Source organism: Mchenga conophoros, linkage group LG12 (genome assembly GCF_057382185.1).
Source record: "Mchenga conophoros isolate Kocher_MC1m ecotype Shallow Benthic linkage group LG12, M_conophoros_male_GT1.1, whole genome shotgun sequence".
Classification (NCBI taxonomy): domain Eukaryota; kingdom Metazoa; phylum Chordata; class Actinopteri; order Cichliformes; family Cichlidae; genus Mchenga; species Mchenga conophoros.
Window position 1 is genome coordinate 7,226,691 of NC_140537.1, and position 16,668 is coordinate 7,243,358.

Sequence of the window (16,668 nt, forward strand, 5' to 3'; positions counted from 1 at the left end):
AAGCTCCACAGCTACCAGCCCCAGAGACCACATGTCAATTGCTTCATTGTAAGGAAGGCCAAGCATAACCTCAGGTGCACAATAACCAACCGTCCCCACACGGTCACCAGGCATCACTGCAGACGCAGGACATGCGAGGCCAAAGTCTATAAGTTTGACTTTGATGGGAGACTCATGGCGGTTTACAACCATGATGTTTCCAGGTTTGAGGTCAGCGTGCACCATTCCCACAGAACCCAGGTGGGACAGAGCATTTGTCAGTTGACCTAAAATTGGCCTGACTTCGCTTATGGGGAGACAGTGGTTTTTCCGGTCCCATATGTAGTCCCTCAGGCATTGATCAAGGAGTTCAAATTTCAGGCAAACCCGCTCTCCGTCGTGAAAAAAGCCGTCCCATTGAACAATGTTGGCGGCATCTGAATCCAACCTTCGCAGCTGCTCCAGGATGAAAATTTCCAATTTCGCCTGTTGCAGAATATCAGGGCGGCTCTTGTTCACTTTAATAGCCACAGCTCGGTTAGTCATGGTATCACGACATTTGGCTACAATACCAAAGCCCCCTTCTCCAAGGAAAGCCTCTACCTTGTAGTGCTTTCCCAAAATGCTCCCTTTAACTAATCCAAGCTCATTTGAGCTGAAGGATGGGTGAGCTGACATGGTGAAATGTGTCGGCTTGGTCGGTGAATTGCTAAGTAAAATTCTCTCAAAACTCTCCAAAAAGGGTTTGCTTGCTGTCAGGTCAAGGTCCGTTGAGCATTAAAGTTTAACAGAGCAAAGCTCCTACTTAAGGGTTTTTTCTCTCAGCAAGATGATGACATAACAAAGGATCTATGTCATCATCTTGTGATGTCACAAGATGTCACCTTTTTTCACAAGATGCATTCCATTTGGATCAAAGGCATTCTATTTTTTCAGTTGAAACACTAAAAAAAAACAATGTTTCAACAGGCCAGGCTGCATTTTCTGCTGCGACATCTCAACAGGAGATAATAAGATAAAGACAAGGAAGACTGGTGATCTATCCATATCAGCAACATCGGCAGGTTTCTAGTGCAGGAAGTAATAAATTCAGCCCTCGTGTTTGCACTACAGGTTGCTTTCATGAGTATTTCTGTTTTTGTGGTGGGGGGAATTTTTCCTCGTTCCAACGATGTAAACAAAAACATTAATTGTGCTTTCCGCAATGACTAGTAATCATTTTGTCCTACTGTTCATTTACAGAACAGGAAAGGTTTTGTTTGGTTATGATTGTTTTGCAAGAAATGCTTCAATCACAGTGGGGTAGTCTTGATTAAAATGTTATATGAGAACTGTGGCACCATGTGTGACCAGATATTGGCATGTAGTCGTCGCCAGACTGTCATCAAAAGTGTGAAGTTTGGGACAGACTGGACAAAATACATTTTTAGAGATGAAAATCTTATGTCCAGTGATAAATGATCAAAATTCCACCACAAACATGGCTTTGACGAAGATGTCCCTTTCTGAAGTAACCCCAAAAAGTTCCTGAAGTAACCAAATGGAATTTAACCAGTGACCTCTCACTTTGCAGGCGAATGTGTAAACCAGCGATGCCTGGAAAACACTAAAACTGTGCCAAAATGTCATTTTACATTCAAAATGGCGGACTTCCAGACTTCCTCTTTGGATTGGGTTCACTGAATCTGTGTGTAATAAATGTCATACACGTATTTCAAGCTGTAAATAAGTTGTTAGAAGTTCTTTAAAATTTCTTAAGTGGTGCTGTAGATCCATTTCCGCAGTGCCAGTCACTTTTTAAAAAAAAGTACATTTTGACCTGATGTGAAGAATGCAAAAAATGTCATTAGTTTGGAAGCATGTTTGGTATATGATATACTTGCCTGACTAACAATAATTTATTATTACTATTACTACTGTTGTTGTTGTTGTACAATGGAGCCTTTCCCCTGTGAATGACCAGCTCCCAGCTAAAATGTGTATTTTGTGCCATTTATAAGGTCAGTGCTTTATCATACCTTAAACTGTGCAGGGTAAAAGCCTCAGTTGCTGGGAAAAGCACAGGTGTATTAGAGTTTTTCTGAATTGCTAAAACACTAAACCCCATTGTAAAAACTAAACTGTCAACTATGAAAACTCTTTCATCAAATCAGTCCCACTGTTGCCAAACTCAGATCTGCCAAAAAACATCTTAATGCTCCCCGATATATTTTGTGGACTGATGAGAGTGACATCCAGCACAAAACTAATGCAGCATTTCATAAAAGCAATATCACACCAGCTCCTGAAGGACAATGTCTGGCCATCAGTTTGTGCCTTGAAGTGGCACAAACTGAAGTGTAATTGGGTTATGTAGCAGGACAACAGATGTGAAAAACACCAGGAAGTCCACCTATGAATGTCTCAACGTCTCAGGAGCTGCAGATGAAAACAAGCTAGCAGCTAAATCTGGTACAATGCATCCTTTCTCTACAGAGGTTCTGTTTTTGCTTGGTCACTGACAAATAAAGTGGAAATGACAAATAAATAAATAAACAAAATGAAGGGTTTGGAGTGGCCCGGTCAAAGTCTGGAGTTAAATCAGATTGAGGTGTTTTGCCATGACTTGTCCTTGAAAACCTTCTAGTGTGGCTGAATTAAAACAATTCTGTAAACAAGAAAGAGGCAAAGTTCTTCTACAGCGAGATAAAAGAATCATTGCAGTTCTTGCTGGAAAAAACTACATTTTGTCCATACTTGGGTTATCTTTGTCTAATATTAAAATTAGTTTGAGGATCTGAAACACAAACTGAATGAACATCTTTTCTCCCCTCTTATTCACACATTTTCCCTGCATCTCTTCACATAAACCTCACTAAACACCTCAACGCAGATGGAGGATGCCAAAGTTGGCCTGCAAGCCTCTCTTCTGGTCAGATCTCCAGAAACTGGCGAGTTATTTGTGAACTTTGACCCAGAGATTCTGACGCAGATCAGAGAGGTGAACTGCATGACAAAGATGAATTTGGCAATCCCTCCCTTTGCTCTTCTACTGCTGCAAAAACAGGACGTCTTTAAGAAACACTACAATAGAATACAGGTGAGCATAGCACACAGTTGTAGCTAAAATTTCAAAAATGCATACAGTGAACAACCAAATGATCAAAGCTGCATGTAACTACAGGGAGTGCAGAATTATTAGGCAAATGAGTATTTTGTCCACATCATCCTCTTCATGCATGTTGTCTTACTCCAAGCTGTATAGGCTCGAAAGCCTACTACCAATTAAGCATATTAGGTGATGTGCATCCCTGTAATGAGAAGGGGTGTGGTCTAATGACATCAACACCCTATATCAGGTGTGCATAATTATTAGGCAACGTCCTTTCCTTTGGCAAAATGGGTCAAAAGAAGGACTTGACAGGCACAGAAAAGTCAAAAATAGTGAGATATCTTGCAGAGGGATGCAGCAGTCTCAAAATTGCAAAGCTTCTGAAGCGTGATCATCGAACAATCGAGCGTTTCATTCAAAATAGTCAACAGGGTCGCAAGAAGCGTGTGGAAAAACCAAGGCGCAAAATAACTGCCCATGAACTGAGAAAAGTCAAGCGTGCAGCTGCCAAGATGCCACTTGCCACCAGTTTGGCCATATTTCAGAGCTGCAACATCACTGGAGTGCCCAAAAGCACAAGGTGTGCAATACTCAGAGACATGGCCAAGGTAAGATAGGCTGAAAGACGACCACCACTGAACAAGACACACAAGCTGAAACGTCAAGACTGGGCCAAGAAATATCTCAAGACTGATTTTTCTAAGGTTTTATGGACTGATGACATGAGAGTGAGTCTTGATGGGCCAGATGGATGGGCCCGTGGCTGGATTGGTAAAGGGCAGAGAGCTCCAGTCCGACTCAGACGCCAGCAAGGTGGAGGTGGAGTACTGGTTTGGGCTGGTATCATCAAAGATGAGCTTGTGGGGCCTTTTCGGGTTGAGGATGGAGTCAAGCTCAACTCCCAGTCCTACTGCCAGTTTCTGGAAGACACCTTCTTCAAGCAGTGGTACAGGAAGAAGTCTGCATCCTTCAAGAAAAACATGATTTTCATGCAGGACAATGCTCCATCACACGCGTCCAAGTACTCCACAGCGTGGCTGGCAAGAAAGGGTATAAAAGAAGAAAAACTAATGACATGGCCTCCTTGTTCACCTGATCTGAACCCCATTGAGAACCTGTGGTCCATCAACAAATGTGAGATTTACAAGGAGGGAAAACAGTACACCTCTCTGAACAGTGTCTGGGAGGCTGTGGTTGCTGCTGCACGCAATGTTGATGGTGAACAGATCAAAACACTGACAGAATCCATGGATGGCAGGCTTTTGAGTGTCCTTGCAAAGAAAGGTAGCTATATTGGTCACTGATTTGTTTTTGTTTTGTTTTTGAATGTCAGAAATGTGTATTTGTGAATGTGGAGATGTTATATTGGTTTCACTGGTAAAAATAAATAATTGAAATGGGTATATATTTGTTTTTTGTTAAGTTGCCTAATAATTATGCACAGTAATAGTCACCTGCACACACAGATATCCCCCTAAAATAGCTAAAACTAAAAACAAACTAAAAACTACTTCCAAAAACATTCAGCTTTGATATTAATGAGTTTTTTGGGTTCATTGAGAACATGGTTGTTGTTCAATAATAAAATTATTCCTCAAAAATACAACTTGCCTAATAATTCTGCACTCCCTGTAGGAGTATAAAACATCCTGGAATTGTGTTTAAATTCCACACAGATTTTTTAAAATGACTAAAATCGACAAAAACCCATTTTATTGTCAACTGAAAAATTCAGTTCATCCCTTTTGTGTGATTGCAAAAATGCTCCAACATGCATCTATCTCATTTCAGCTGATGTTGAGCGAGAACACTAGAGTGCGTGCCAAGATTCAGAGTGTCTTTGAACAGCTGGCCATGCCACATGTAGCTAAGGTAAGTGGACCGACCCTCGGCTACCAAAACTAGCAATTGGGACATGGAATGTCACCTCTCTCATGGAGAAGGAGCCTGAGTTAGTGTGTGAGTGTTGAGAGGTAGCGGCTAGATATGGTGGATGTGAATGGCTTGGGCTCTGGAACTAGTCTCCTGGAGACGCGCCCTTGGTGCGAGGTGGCCGGCTGGGATTGGGAATCCTAGAGTGATTGACCGAACAGTAAAGGACAGTCAGGCACAGGTTAAAGTCCAAAAAAGTGTTTTTTATTTAACCCAAAAAATGAACTTTGGTAAAAATAAAAAAAATCAACATCTTGGGCAAGAGATCAAAGCAACTGAGCTTGACTCAAAGTTAGTTTTTGTCCCTACCCTCACCTGTGGTCATGAGCTTTGGGTAGTGGAGGAGGTGACTGGGGAGAGGGAGGTCTCAGCTTCTCTACTTAGGCTGCTGCCCCAAGACCCAGCCCCGGATAAGGGTAAGAAAATGGATGGATGGATGTGTCTGTGAAGGTTCTCAGTCATCGTAGTCTAAGGATGGATGGTTTCCCTCTGTTCTTTATCATGTCGATGTCAAATCCTTCATGTTGTGCGCGCTCCAGTTAGCTAAATTATGTTTGCCAGTGCTAGCTAATAAAGCTTTGTTTTGATTTTATATTTCTCTGCAAAGTCCTGCATTTCAGTCCAACCCAGCATCCCATGATCGAGCGTCATGTGATTACATAAAAGTTCAAAATAGGACTCATTTTATTTGATTTCATTTGATTTTATGTTTTTATTTTCAGTTGTCTCTAGTAAGTCAGAAGAACACACAAAAAAATGTTAGATCCTTTTTTATTGTTGCTTGGTTTCGTCATGAATCTTTTCTAAGCATTAAACTGGTGACAGGTATGAGACTGACTGTCACAGCAGGTTGCTTACAAAGTGCATCACCATCATCATACCATACATGACTTACTTGACAGGTGGATGAGGCTATACAACCGGGTTTGACCTCCCTCAACTGGACATCTCTGAATATTGACAAGTATCTCGACCGCATCGACAAAGTGTTGGGTAAGCAAAAAATGTAACGAGATCGATCCTGTACACGCTGACACGAGACATTCCTGCAACTCAGCACTGGCTGCGTGTGATTAATGGATTTATTGCATAGGTGGCTTTCTCACAAGTAACACTCATATATTCAATAGATTCTTTCTCTCTCTACACATTGTCTTTTTTTATACTGAATTGTCTGTTTATCACTGTTCTCTCCTTTGTTCAAACGCATAACAAGTTCCCCTTGATTTTTCCCTCTTTCCCTTATTTTTGGTGGGTTTGTGTCCCTCCCTTTCTCTTTTGTGTGGTTTTTTTTGTCTGTTTAGCTGATCTTGAGTTGCTGATGGACAGAGTGAATGACCTGGTGGAGTTTAGAATAGAAGCAGTACTGCAGGAGATGAGCATATCCAACCTGTGTGTCCTGCCAGAGGATGAGCCTGTGACCTGTGAGGAGTTTGTTCAAACCACCAGGGTAAACGAAGACAAATAAAATAAAAGTATCCGCTGGGTTATTGTTTCTCTACTAAGTCTGTGTAACTATGCAGACATCTGAAAGATGCTATCAATATTTATTAAGTGGTTTTGGTAATTCTCACACATTTAAAATACTTTTTTCTGTATTTAAACATTATTTCTTATTCTAAAGATTAATTACATTGAACTGAACTGTATATCTGCATGTGTCTAGGACCTTTGCATAAGACAAGCCCAGAAAGTGAACATGAAGAGCTCACTGGTGGAGGAGGCAGCTAATGAACTGATCAACATGCTGCTAGAGTTTGACCACAATCAGAGAGAGGAGGTGGAGAAGTTTGAGGAAGAAAGCTGCACAGAGAGCAAGACCATAGACCACAATGACAGTGAAGGTTTGCTGACAGTTTCCTTTCACGATCAAACACAATACAGTGTGATAATTATGATTCAATGCTGTAAGAGACAAGTTAAAAAAGGCAGTTCAAAGGTTTTTAAAGGAAAGGGGATTACCTTTTTTAGGACCTTGTTGTTTTTACTTTTATTATAATGCTGATTTATTCAAGGTGAAGTGTTGCTGAAGGTGTTCGTATTGACTGTAAACGTGTCACCTTCTTAGGTGATGACGAGCGTCTCTTCTCCAGAAACACGCTGCTACGTTCTGCTAGTGTTGGTCCTTCTTCTCCGTTGGTGAGGAGGAAGAAGAAGAGGGACTTGATGGAAGTGATGGAGCAGGAAGCCCAGGAGCTGCTGTCCTACTTCAACCACCGTAATGTGGATGCCTTGCTCAAAGTGACACGCAACACCCTTGAGATGTTGCGCAAGCGCATACATACGTCCTCGCTCATACACTTCTCTGGTGCGTCTTGTTTAATTGTTTGCTATATTTCTGTAAAGGCCTAAAATATTTAAAATAAGCTCATAAAATGTCTATTCCAATACTTTATGTGTGTTACCCTTCTCTCCCTCTGAAGCTGCAAGTGACCCAACCAGCCATGGCAAAAGCAGCGATCACCATGCAATCTTCAGAGTAAACATGACCCTTTCCATCCCTAACATTGTCATGGTTCCAGCTTTGGAGGAGGTTCAACAGGCTCTAAACCGCGCTGTAGAGTGTGTAGTCAGTGTCAGCAAAGGAGTCAGCCAGTGGAGCAAAGAAAGGATATCTAAGGTGAATAAAGGAAAAATCAATTTGTGACATTTAGCTTGATAACTGTAATAAACTGTTAGAACTGCTCTTTTTAAACTAATATTGTCGTGGTCCAGCAGTGTACTAAATAAACCCGGAGGTTTTACATTCCCCTTTCCAGAGACAAATGAATGAAAGGCGAATGGCAGCACTGAAACAAGACAGCTCTGAGAGCGAAACAGAGGACGGAGCAACAACATACAGAAGCTTGGCTGGTAATAGAGAACATTATCACTTTCATAGCTTAACCTCAGACCTTCAACAGCTCCCAACTGTGTCAGCTCACTCATTTTTAAAATTTTAAGATTTGCTGTTTTCAGCATACAATTACAACTCGATTTTACAGCTCAGCAGAGCAAGCAAATATCTGACCAGGGGCAGAAACACATAATATTGCTTGGGGAGGAAAATATTCAAGAATTTCATATTTAATGCAAATTAAATACATATTTAATTAGAAAGCGGCAGGGATAATCAATTTCCACTATGAAAAGCACATTTTACTTTTAGAAATTATATATACAGAGAGAGAAAAACTAAATGGAAGTAATTCCATTATTAACATGTTCTCTTGTAAAAAGACCTGTAACATATAATTATTTTAAAAGCCCAGAAGTTAATATTTGGAAGAATAATGTCCATCATTTCTGCTCAATGTGTTTTCTGTGAAATTCTGTCATTTTCAGATGGCAGTACCTCAGACATGTCAGCTTCTATGATCCAGGCCATCCCGTTCCAAGCCAGAAATTACTACAAGAGTGTGTCTGAGAACAAGGAAATAGCCAAGCTAATCTCTGTACTTAGCACCTCTATCACCTCCAGTAAAAAGGTACATGGCACTTAATTAAGCTATTTTTTATATGAAACTAATCCAAACTTAGCTGTCTTTTATTAAATCATGCCATACACTTTTTATATTTCTTTATCCCACATTTACAACAGATATTTTCATCTATATTTCTGTATATTTAATGAATATAAATGTCTTTTATTTTTCTATAAGTGCACTTCATTTCATATTCTCCTGTTGATATTAATGTGCAGGAAGTGGTGACCGCTCTACATCACTTTAGCCGTTACCATCACATCTGGAGGAAAGACCGTGAAGAGACCATGAGGAAGTACGTTGAAATGTATGGTTTCTATATAAATCTGCTTATCTGACATCGCACTAGTGCTATTTTTGTTTGTGTTTTGAACAGATTTATCGAGGGGAGTCCCTTGTTATCAGAGTTTGAGAGCCAGATTCTTTTCTATCGAGATCTAGAGCTGGAAGTAAACTCTGAACCAGAGTATATTGCTGTAGGAGCCTTGGCGCTATTCACAGGTCTTATTAAGTTACAAATTTAAAACCGGCATGAATGAGATTTTTGAGATTTTCAGCAAGTTAAATGATGCTCTCTGCATGCTCATATTACTTCCTGCCAGCACCCTTAAAGATGTCCCTCTCTGCTGAAATCAAGAATTGGATGGTGGACTACGGACTTTACTGTAACAGGAAATGTCGCTCAGAGATGGAGCACATTTTTGCTTTTGTAGATGAAGCAGGAAAGAAACTGAATCGACAGATCAAAGACCTGGATGATATTCGTATTGCCATGGCCGCACTGAAGGAGATCAGAGAGCACCAGATATCTATTGATTTTCAAGTTGGGCCCATAGAGGTAAACCACAGCATCACATATTTATCGAAGCTCTTTTTATACACACAAATACACACAGTGGGAAAGAGACATTTTTAGCTGTTTGACTTTATGAGTCTGTACAAGAAGCTCAGAAAGAAATAATTACACATTTGCACATTCTAGTTTTTGTCAGGTGGAAGACTTAGTATCTTATTTTTCCTCACAGGAGTCCTATGCCATGCTCCATAAGTATGAACTGTCAGTGGCTAAAGAGGAGGCTGAAAAAGTGGATACTCTGCGCTACACTTGGGAAAAGCTCTTGTCCCGGAGCACAGAGGTGCAGAACGAGCTGGTCGCCTTGCAGCCAAACTTCAGAGAAGAACTGGTCAGCAATGTGGAGACCTTTCTGGAAGACTGCCAACACTTTTATCAAGATTATGAAAAGGTAAAGTATCTATGGCTGTTTGCTCTGTTTCAATTAAACTTTTTATTTTAATTCAACAAATAAATGCTCAGTTAATTACAGTTAAGGTTCGTTTTAATAATAGCTACTAAAATGACACTTTTCCCTCTCTGTTTAAGGATGGTCCCATGGTTGTGGGACTTGCACCCCAAGATGCCAGTGACCGGCTGATCATGTTCCAGGTTGGTTAGTGATTAATTATTTTGTCTCTCTGTCAGTTAGTAAATATTTAGATCCTGCATTGACCTGATGCCTCAGAAAAGTAGTTACTTGAAACTGATGTTAAAAGAGCTATTATATTTTTATTATTATTATTACTATTATTATACTGTTACAGTTTCTATTTCATGGTTAGCAAAAGACAGATTTTTTATTCTGTATAAATTATACTCAGATAATTGCAAATGTTTTACCTCAAATGTGTAATGTTTTAAAGTCCATCAGAGCGTAAGCTGTACCTAATCGTAGCTCTTCTCCTCTTCAGAATCGATTTGACAACCTGTTCAGGAAGTACATCACTTACACGGGAGGCGAAGAGCTCTTTGGACTTCCTGTTACCCAGCATCCTCAGCTATTGGAGATTAGGAAGCAACTGGCTCTGCTGCAGAAGTTGTACGGCCTTTACAACAATGTCATCGATACAGTTAATGGCTACTATGATATCCTCTGGGCTGACATCTGCATCGAGAAGATTAATAATGAGCTGCTCGACTTTCAGACGAGGTTTGGCAATTTATTTGTTTGTTTTTTATTCAAGCAACTGTTGAACTCTTTTAACTGTAGATGTAGTAACATGAGCTTAAAATATGTTAATGAAGAAGGAGACGTTTTCAGGAAAGAAGCTGAACTGGAAACAAACAAAACTGACTATGTGAGAAAATAACCTTCTCATACTGTGTAATCAAGCCCTCTCATTACTGCAGGAATTGGTGACATCACAAAGAGAAAAAAAAAAAAGCAGAATTAAATTAAATGATTTTCATTAGTCCATCCATAAACATCACTCTTATTTTCAGGCATTAAAGAAACTGCTTCCTCTCACTTGCTACAATATGGAAACTTGTTTCGAGATGTTATAATTTCGAAATACTAACCCAAAAGTTTTACATAACAACAAAAAAAGTTGTTTTTTTTTCCAGTGGCAGAAACAAAGCTTCCTGTTCTTCATCAACACTGCATTAATATTTCAGTCTCACAATGCAAAGCTAATCTTTGCCCTTTATGTGGTCACATTTGTCCAGCATGTGTCAAATGGACACTGAAGGGGAAAGAGGCTAATAGGCTACAGGCTAGTTTATTTTACCTAAAGAAATTAAGAACAAGTTTTAATATAGCTGGAAGGGATTACTTGACAATGAAAATCTAGATAAACATTAGAAGCAGTCAGAAGGAAAATATAGAGCTATAGTCAGAGCTGAAGAAGAGAGGATATTTGTTTCCTCTGGCAGAAATGTCAGCTATCTGTTGTGGAGGTGTTGATTTGGTTGAGTGAAGCTATGAACAGACACTGATGCATGAACTTTTGCTCTGTGCTAGTAAGGAAGGATACTCAACAAGTTGTCCAATCCAATGACTCTTGTAGCGTTAATACCAAACTTGAAGTGTGTTGTAATACTTTTCCTTTAACAAACAAAATGTCAACTATACATCTAATCTAGTTCATGTCAACTTTACTTGACTTCAGCAAAGCTAAAGTGTAGTTTAGAAAGAAGACAATAAATATGAGTTTGACTGTCACGTCCTGTGAACTACCAGGTGTCGAAAACTGCCTCGTGCTCTGAAAGAGTGGCAGGCCTTTCAGGATCTGAAGAAAACGATTGATGAATTCAGTGAGTGCTGCCCCCTGCTGGAACTCATGACTAACAAAGCAATGATGGCCCGGCACTGGAAGAGGATAACGGAGGTTAGTGAAACATGGCCACTGGTGTAGCACTGCAACTGAATGTTATTGACTGAAATCAAGTCATCACCAGAACCTAATGATAATGATAATAGCTGTAATTTGTCCTGTTTTGTATCCAGGTGACTGGCCATACCTTTGAGGTGGAAACTGATACATTCAAGCTGCGTAACATAATGGAGGCTCCTCTACTCAAGTATAAAGAAGAGATTGAGGTACAAACGAATCATTAGCTGCTAATTCAATGTGTTTTCTTTTTTATTTGATATAATAAATTCCAAATAAAATACAAGTTTGGAAAATTGTTTGGAGGAAATGAAAACATTTAAAAAGTTTAAAGAGTAATATATTGAATTAACTGATAGGTGGTCCTGTTCAGTGCAAACACCAATCCTGTTTTTTCAGTGCATATGCATCTGTTTGCCATCAGCATTTTTATTGCTAACATTTAAAAACATTTGGGGGGCGGGATTCTTGTGCAGGATATCTGCATCAGTGCTGTGAAAGAGCGTGATATTGAACAAAAGCTGAAGCAAGTGATCGCTGAGTGGGACAACAAGACTTTTACATTTGCCAGTTTTAAGACCCGTGGGGAGTTGCTGCTGAGAGGAGACAGCACATCAGAGATCATTGCCAGCATGGAGGATAGCCTAATGATCTTGGGATCCCTTATGAGCAACCGGTACGGCAGTGTTGAGTGTCATTATCATTAGTGTCGGTAGTGATGATCTTCTTCCACAGCTGTGGGAAATCTAGACATTAGACGAGCCACACACAGGTGTGCGTCCCTAAGTAAGGCGAACGTGAAGATTTACCTTCTTTTTCAGGTACAACACCCCATTTAAAGCCCAGATTCAGAAGTGGGTTCAGAATCTCTCCAACACCACTGATATTATCGAGCACTGGATGACTGTCCAGAACCTGTGGATCTATCTGGAGGCTGTGTTTGTGGGTGGAGATATCGCCAAACAGTTGCCTAAGGTGAACAACATTTCAGGATGTGATTCATATTGGTTATCAGGCTTAAACATGGACTCCAAATGCAGTTTAAAAGGCAATTTCAGTTTAAAAGGCAAACAAGTGAACTGAACTGAAATTACTCATTTGCAGTTACACAATTTACATAAAAAAATTCTATCTTTACATCATTATCAGATTTCTGGACAATATTCTGGGTGTTTAGGTGCAGTAGTGCATTAATGTGCCAGGCGTTGAGTTTCTTTTATTTTCATTTTCAAAAATTATATTTCAGTCTCTTGAGCAAAATAAATCACTGGTCCAGGCAATGTTTTCAGGCCACAGTGTTTTGACATTTAAAAGAAGAAGAAATAATAGTGAAATGTTGCCTTTGTAAGATTGTTTTACGAGCTTAATTCTAAAATCAGCGCCAAACAGCGTCCAAGCATTTAAAAGAAATAACCAAATACAAAATAAAATAATAAAACAGTCAAACAGTGATCATGAGATAATTGACTAACTCAATCTTTTTAGGAAGCAAAGCGTTTCTCTAACATTGATAAGTCATGGGTGAAGATCATGATGCGAGCCCATGAAATGCCCAATGTGGTACAGTCATGCGTGGGGGATGAGACCATGGGACAGCTGCTTCCACATCTCCTCGAACAGCTGGAGATCTGTCAGAAGTCTCTAACAGGGTGAGTAGAAAAAACTTAAAACACCACCATGGCCCTTATTTTTAGGTTCTAATGAACTTAACCACCAAAAGAAAGGTAGAAGATTTTAAACGATAATCAGTAGTGAGGGTAAGTGAAGTGACTGATTTCCTTTTTTATGCTGTACAGTTAACTATCTGGTTTATTGTATTGTCTGTCAGATGATACTTTGTATTGATTTTTTTAAAATTATGTGGTCAAACAGTTATCTGGAGAAGAAGCGTCTGCTGTTTCCTCGTTTCTTCTTTGTCTCTGATCCTGCCCTGCTGGAGATCCTGGGCCAGGCCTCTGACTCCCACACCATCCAGGCCCACCTTCTCAATGTCTTTGACAATATCAAGTGTGTCCAGTTTCATGAAAAGGTGGATTATGTTCTTTTTTTGTTGTTTATCTTAAACACTTAACCTTCTGAAAAATATGTGATTGTAACATGAAAGTAATAAAATATAATAGCTGCTTTAATGTCAAATTGAATGAACTAATCAGAGTAATGTAGAATTTGAAAAATATACTTTTTATAAGAAAAATAACTTCATCATTGTAGTTATAATAATCGATCTAATCAGTGTTGCCTTTCACAGATATATGACCGCATTCTGGCCGTGTCATCACGCGAGGGAGAGACTGTGGAGCTGGATCGTCCCGTCACAGCTGAAGGGAACGTGGAGGTGTGGCTCAATGCTCTGCTGAAAGAATCCCAGAGGTCTTTGCACCTTGTGATCAGACAAGCTGCTCTGGCTATCCAGGACTCTGGCTTCCAGCTAATTGACTTCCTCAACTCCTTCCCATCTCAAGTAAGTCATTGTCCAAATCCAGGAACTAATCCGCAAACGTTTTAAAACATTGATTCGACCACAACTGGCTATCCTTGTGGAGCAAGGACGGCGCTGCTCAAAAACAGAAACCTGTGTAGCCTAAAGAGGCAATCTACTATGAACATTGTAATAAACTCCAAAATAAATTCTAAAGAAAGTTGGGATGCTCCAAAATGTAAGTTAAAATAGGATGCAATGATTCGCAAGTCTTATAAACCCATATAATAAATCTAGCAAATGTTTAAAACTGAGAAAACTATTTTGAGATAAAATATTGGCTCATTTTGAATTTAATGACTACAACGACAGCCAACAAGAGTCTGGATAAATTAGTGGTAGTAAAAAAAACAGCTGGAACATTTTGCAACTAATTAGGATATCTGGCAACAGCTCAGTAATATGAGTGGATATAAATAGAGCATGTTAGATGAAAGAATTGGGCTGAGTTTCACTAATCTGCAAAAAACTAAAATTGTAGAACAATTACAGAATGATGTTCTTTAGTGTAAAATTGCAAATATGAATTTCCCGTCATCTACGTTACGTGATATCAAAAGATTTCAAGTATCTGGAGAAATCTCTGTGTGCAAGGCTGAAAATCAATATTGGATGCCTGCGAGCTTCAGACCCTCAGGCAGCACTGCATTACAAACAGACCTGATTCTGTCATGGAAATCACTGCATGGGCTCAGGAACACCTCCAGAAAATCAATGTGTGGGAGCACAGTTTGCTGTACAGGCTAAAGCTCTATGCTGCAAAGAAAAAGCCATGTGTGAACATGATCCAGAATCACCGTTATATTCTCTGGACCAGAGGTCATTTAACACTGACTGAGCCAATGTGGAAAACTTTTTATACAACATGGAGACCACATCCTCACGCAATCTGTCTTTTTCTGCTCTCTCTCATGGTATGGGGGTGCATTAGTGCCTATGAAACTGGCAGCTTCCACATCTGGATAGATACCACCATTGCTGAAAAGTATCTAAATGTTTTAGAGCAAAATATGCTCCAATCCAGTCATGTCCCTGTCTTTTTCAGGGAACAACCTGCATATTTCAGCTAAATCGCATACTTTGTAGAAGGATACTCTGGGTTTTTAACTGCCTTACATCAGTCCAGACTGTTCACCACCTGGAAACATCCTGTGTCAGAATAGAACTGGGCAATATTCCTTACCCACGTACAGTTGCTGGTCTCCCCAGTTCCCAGATGTTTACTGACTGTTGTTAAAAGTGAACAAGTATTTTTTTTTTTCTTAAAAGGGTGTGTTTTCTATAAGTATTTGTTATTGTTTCTATGTTCTGTTGTGACTAAAATATGGGTTATTGAGATTTGCAAATCATTGCGTTCTGTTTTTATTTATATTGTACTCAGCATCCCAACTTTTGGGAATTGGGGCTGTTATTTTCTCTGTAAATCTTGGGGTGTGGTACTAAACTGCTATAGTATTCCTTCATCAAAACAATAGTTAGATTTCTAAGGTCATCGGTACATTTGACCATTTTGATGTGTTTTGTTTTTTGCACATTAATGTAGGTGGGGTTACTGGGTATTCAGATGATTTGGACAAGGGACTCAGAAGAAGCTCTGACCAATGCCCGATACGATCGTCGCATCATGTCCAAAACCAACCAGTTCTTCCTGGATCTCCTTAAGATGCAGAGACTGTTCATCTTCCAGGGCTAAAAGTGAGACTGAAAGGCTCGTTGCAAAGGCATTTGGTGTTGATGATGGACAGGAGTGGCTCCAAGTGAAGACCAAAGTCTCGATGTAAAACAGAAAGCAAGCTTTATTAGGAATGCAGTCGAAGTCCATAACTAAACAATAAAAGGCAAAAAACAGAAAAAGAACTGGAAATCTAGATGGCTCTCTGGATGAAGACTTCGAACACTAGGCTCATGGGAAGGAAACAGACATGCTTAAAAATATCATAGCTCAGTCATTAAGATACTGATGATCTAAACAGAATCTGATGGACTGTAATCAAGTGTTTAATTCAATTATGTTTAAAAGGCAAGTTAGATTTGCAGCATAATTTACCATGGTGATATAACTCGGTAAGAAGTAAACCACCTTCATAATACAAAAAACTCAGGGTTAGCCCTGAAAGTACCAGGATAAGATGAAATTCTGCTTCATAGCACAGGCCACATGCCTTTTTCAATATTTCCCCTTTATAAAGTGGTAAAATATATTTTTTTAAAAATGAGTCCTGGAAAGCAAAAGAAGACAGATAAAGTGAAGATAACATTAACAACAATAGCTTGGGGCAATACAAGCTTCCCAGGACGTGTTAATCTGTCTGCATTTGTATGCTTTGTTTGTAATCACAGATTTAACACCCAGCATTTTCTTTATTTTGCCCAAGTCACTGTGTTCCTGACACATCACACTACTTCTTCTCTCCTGTGACCTGTTGGAACAGCACCACCTCTCCTTTATAGTCCTCTTGATTTACAGAAGAAGCCCTCGGTTTTTCTCTCCTGCTTAACAAAGCACACACTTCAGCAGTGTGGAAGGGCACTGTGTCCCTCTCTGTCAAGCAAAA

At 39.6% G+C, this 16,668-nt stretch overlaps 3 protein-coding genes across 3 annotated transcripts; all 3 read left to right on the plus strand.

Moving 5' to 3' along the window:
* Window positions 1-2,851: 2,851 nt before the first annotated feature.
* Window positions 2,852-7,485, plus strand: LOC146562062 (dynein axonemal heavy chain 5-like). The gene is made up of 6 exons (XM_085293545.1): window positions 2,852-3,058; window positions 5,905-5,995; window positions 6,307-6,452; window positions 6,669-6,846; window positions 7,071-7,194; window positions 7,422-7,485. The coding sequence occupies exons 1-6, from the start codon at window positions 2,852-2,854 to the stop codon at window positions 7,483-7,485; spliced, it is 810 nt and encodes a 269-aa protein (XP_085149671.1).
* Window positions 7,486-8,343: 858 nt separating this feature from the next.
* On the plus strand, window positions 8,344-10,661 carry LOC146562063 (dynein axonemal heavy chain 5-like). The gene is made up of 8 exons (XM_085294942.1): window positions 8,344-8,469; window positions 8,685-8,761; window positions 8,843-8,967; window positions 9,069-9,361; window positions 9,492-9,710; window positions 9,848-9,910; window positions 10,213-10,451; window positions 10,652-10,661. The coding sequence occupies exons 1-8, from the start codon at window positions 8,344-8,346 to the stop codon at window positions 10,659-10,661; spliced, it is 1,152 nt and encodes a 383-aa protein (XP_085151068.1).
* LOC146562064 (dynein axonemal heavy chain 5-like) lies at window positions 9,985-15,806 on the plus strand. The gene is made up of 9 exons (XM_085294943.1): window positions 9,985-10,451; window positions 11,484-11,631; window positions 11,751-11,843; window positions 12,111-12,310; window positions 12,456-12,609; window positions 13,120-13,283; window positions 13,507-13,663; window positions 13,883-14,095; window positions 15,657-15,806. The coding sequence occupies exons 2-9, from the start codon at window positions 11,584-11,586 to the stop codon at window positions 15,804-15,806; spliced, it is 1,179 nt and encodes a 392-aa protein (XP_085151069.1). The 5' UTR covers window positions 9,985-10,451; window positions 11,484-11,583.
* Window positions 15,807-16,668: the final 862 nt, after the last annotated feature.

Coding starts and splice junctions, on each gene's coding strand:
- LOC146562062 (XM_085293545.1), top strand. CDS start 2,852: ATGGAGGATGCCAAAGTTGGCCTGCAAGCCTCTCTTCTGGTCAGATCT. Junction 3,059..5,904: donor AACACTACAATAGAATACAG/GTGAGCATAGCA, acceptor CTTACTTGACAG/GTGGATGAGGCTATACAACC. Junction 6,453..6,668: donor AGTTTGTTCAAACCACCAGG/GTAAACGAAGAC, acceptor GCATGTGTCTAG/GACCTTTGCATAAGACAAGC.
- LOC146562063 (XM_085294942.1), top strand. CDS start 8,344: ATGTCAGCTTCTATGATCCAGGCCATCCCGTTCCAAGCCAGAAATTAC. Junction 9,362..9,491: donor TATACACACAAATACACACA/GTGGGAAAGAGA, acceptor TTTTCCTCACAG/GAGTCCTATGCCATGCTCCA. Junction 9,711..9,847: donor TTTATCAAGATTATGAAAAG/GTAAAGTATCTA, acceptor TCTCTGTTTAAG/GATGGTCCCATGGTTGTGGG.
- LOC146562064 (XM_085294943.1), top strand. CDS start 11,584: ATGACTAACAAAGCAATGATGGCCCGGCACTGGAAGAGGATAACGGAG. Junction 11,632..11,750: donor ACTGGAAGAGGATAACGGAG/GTTAGTGAAACA, acceptor TTTTGTATCCAG/GTGACTGGCCATACCTTTGA. Junction 11,844..12,110: donor AGTATAAAGAAGAGATTGAG/GTACAAACGAAT, acceptor ATTCTTGTGCAG/GATATCTGCATCAGTGCTGT.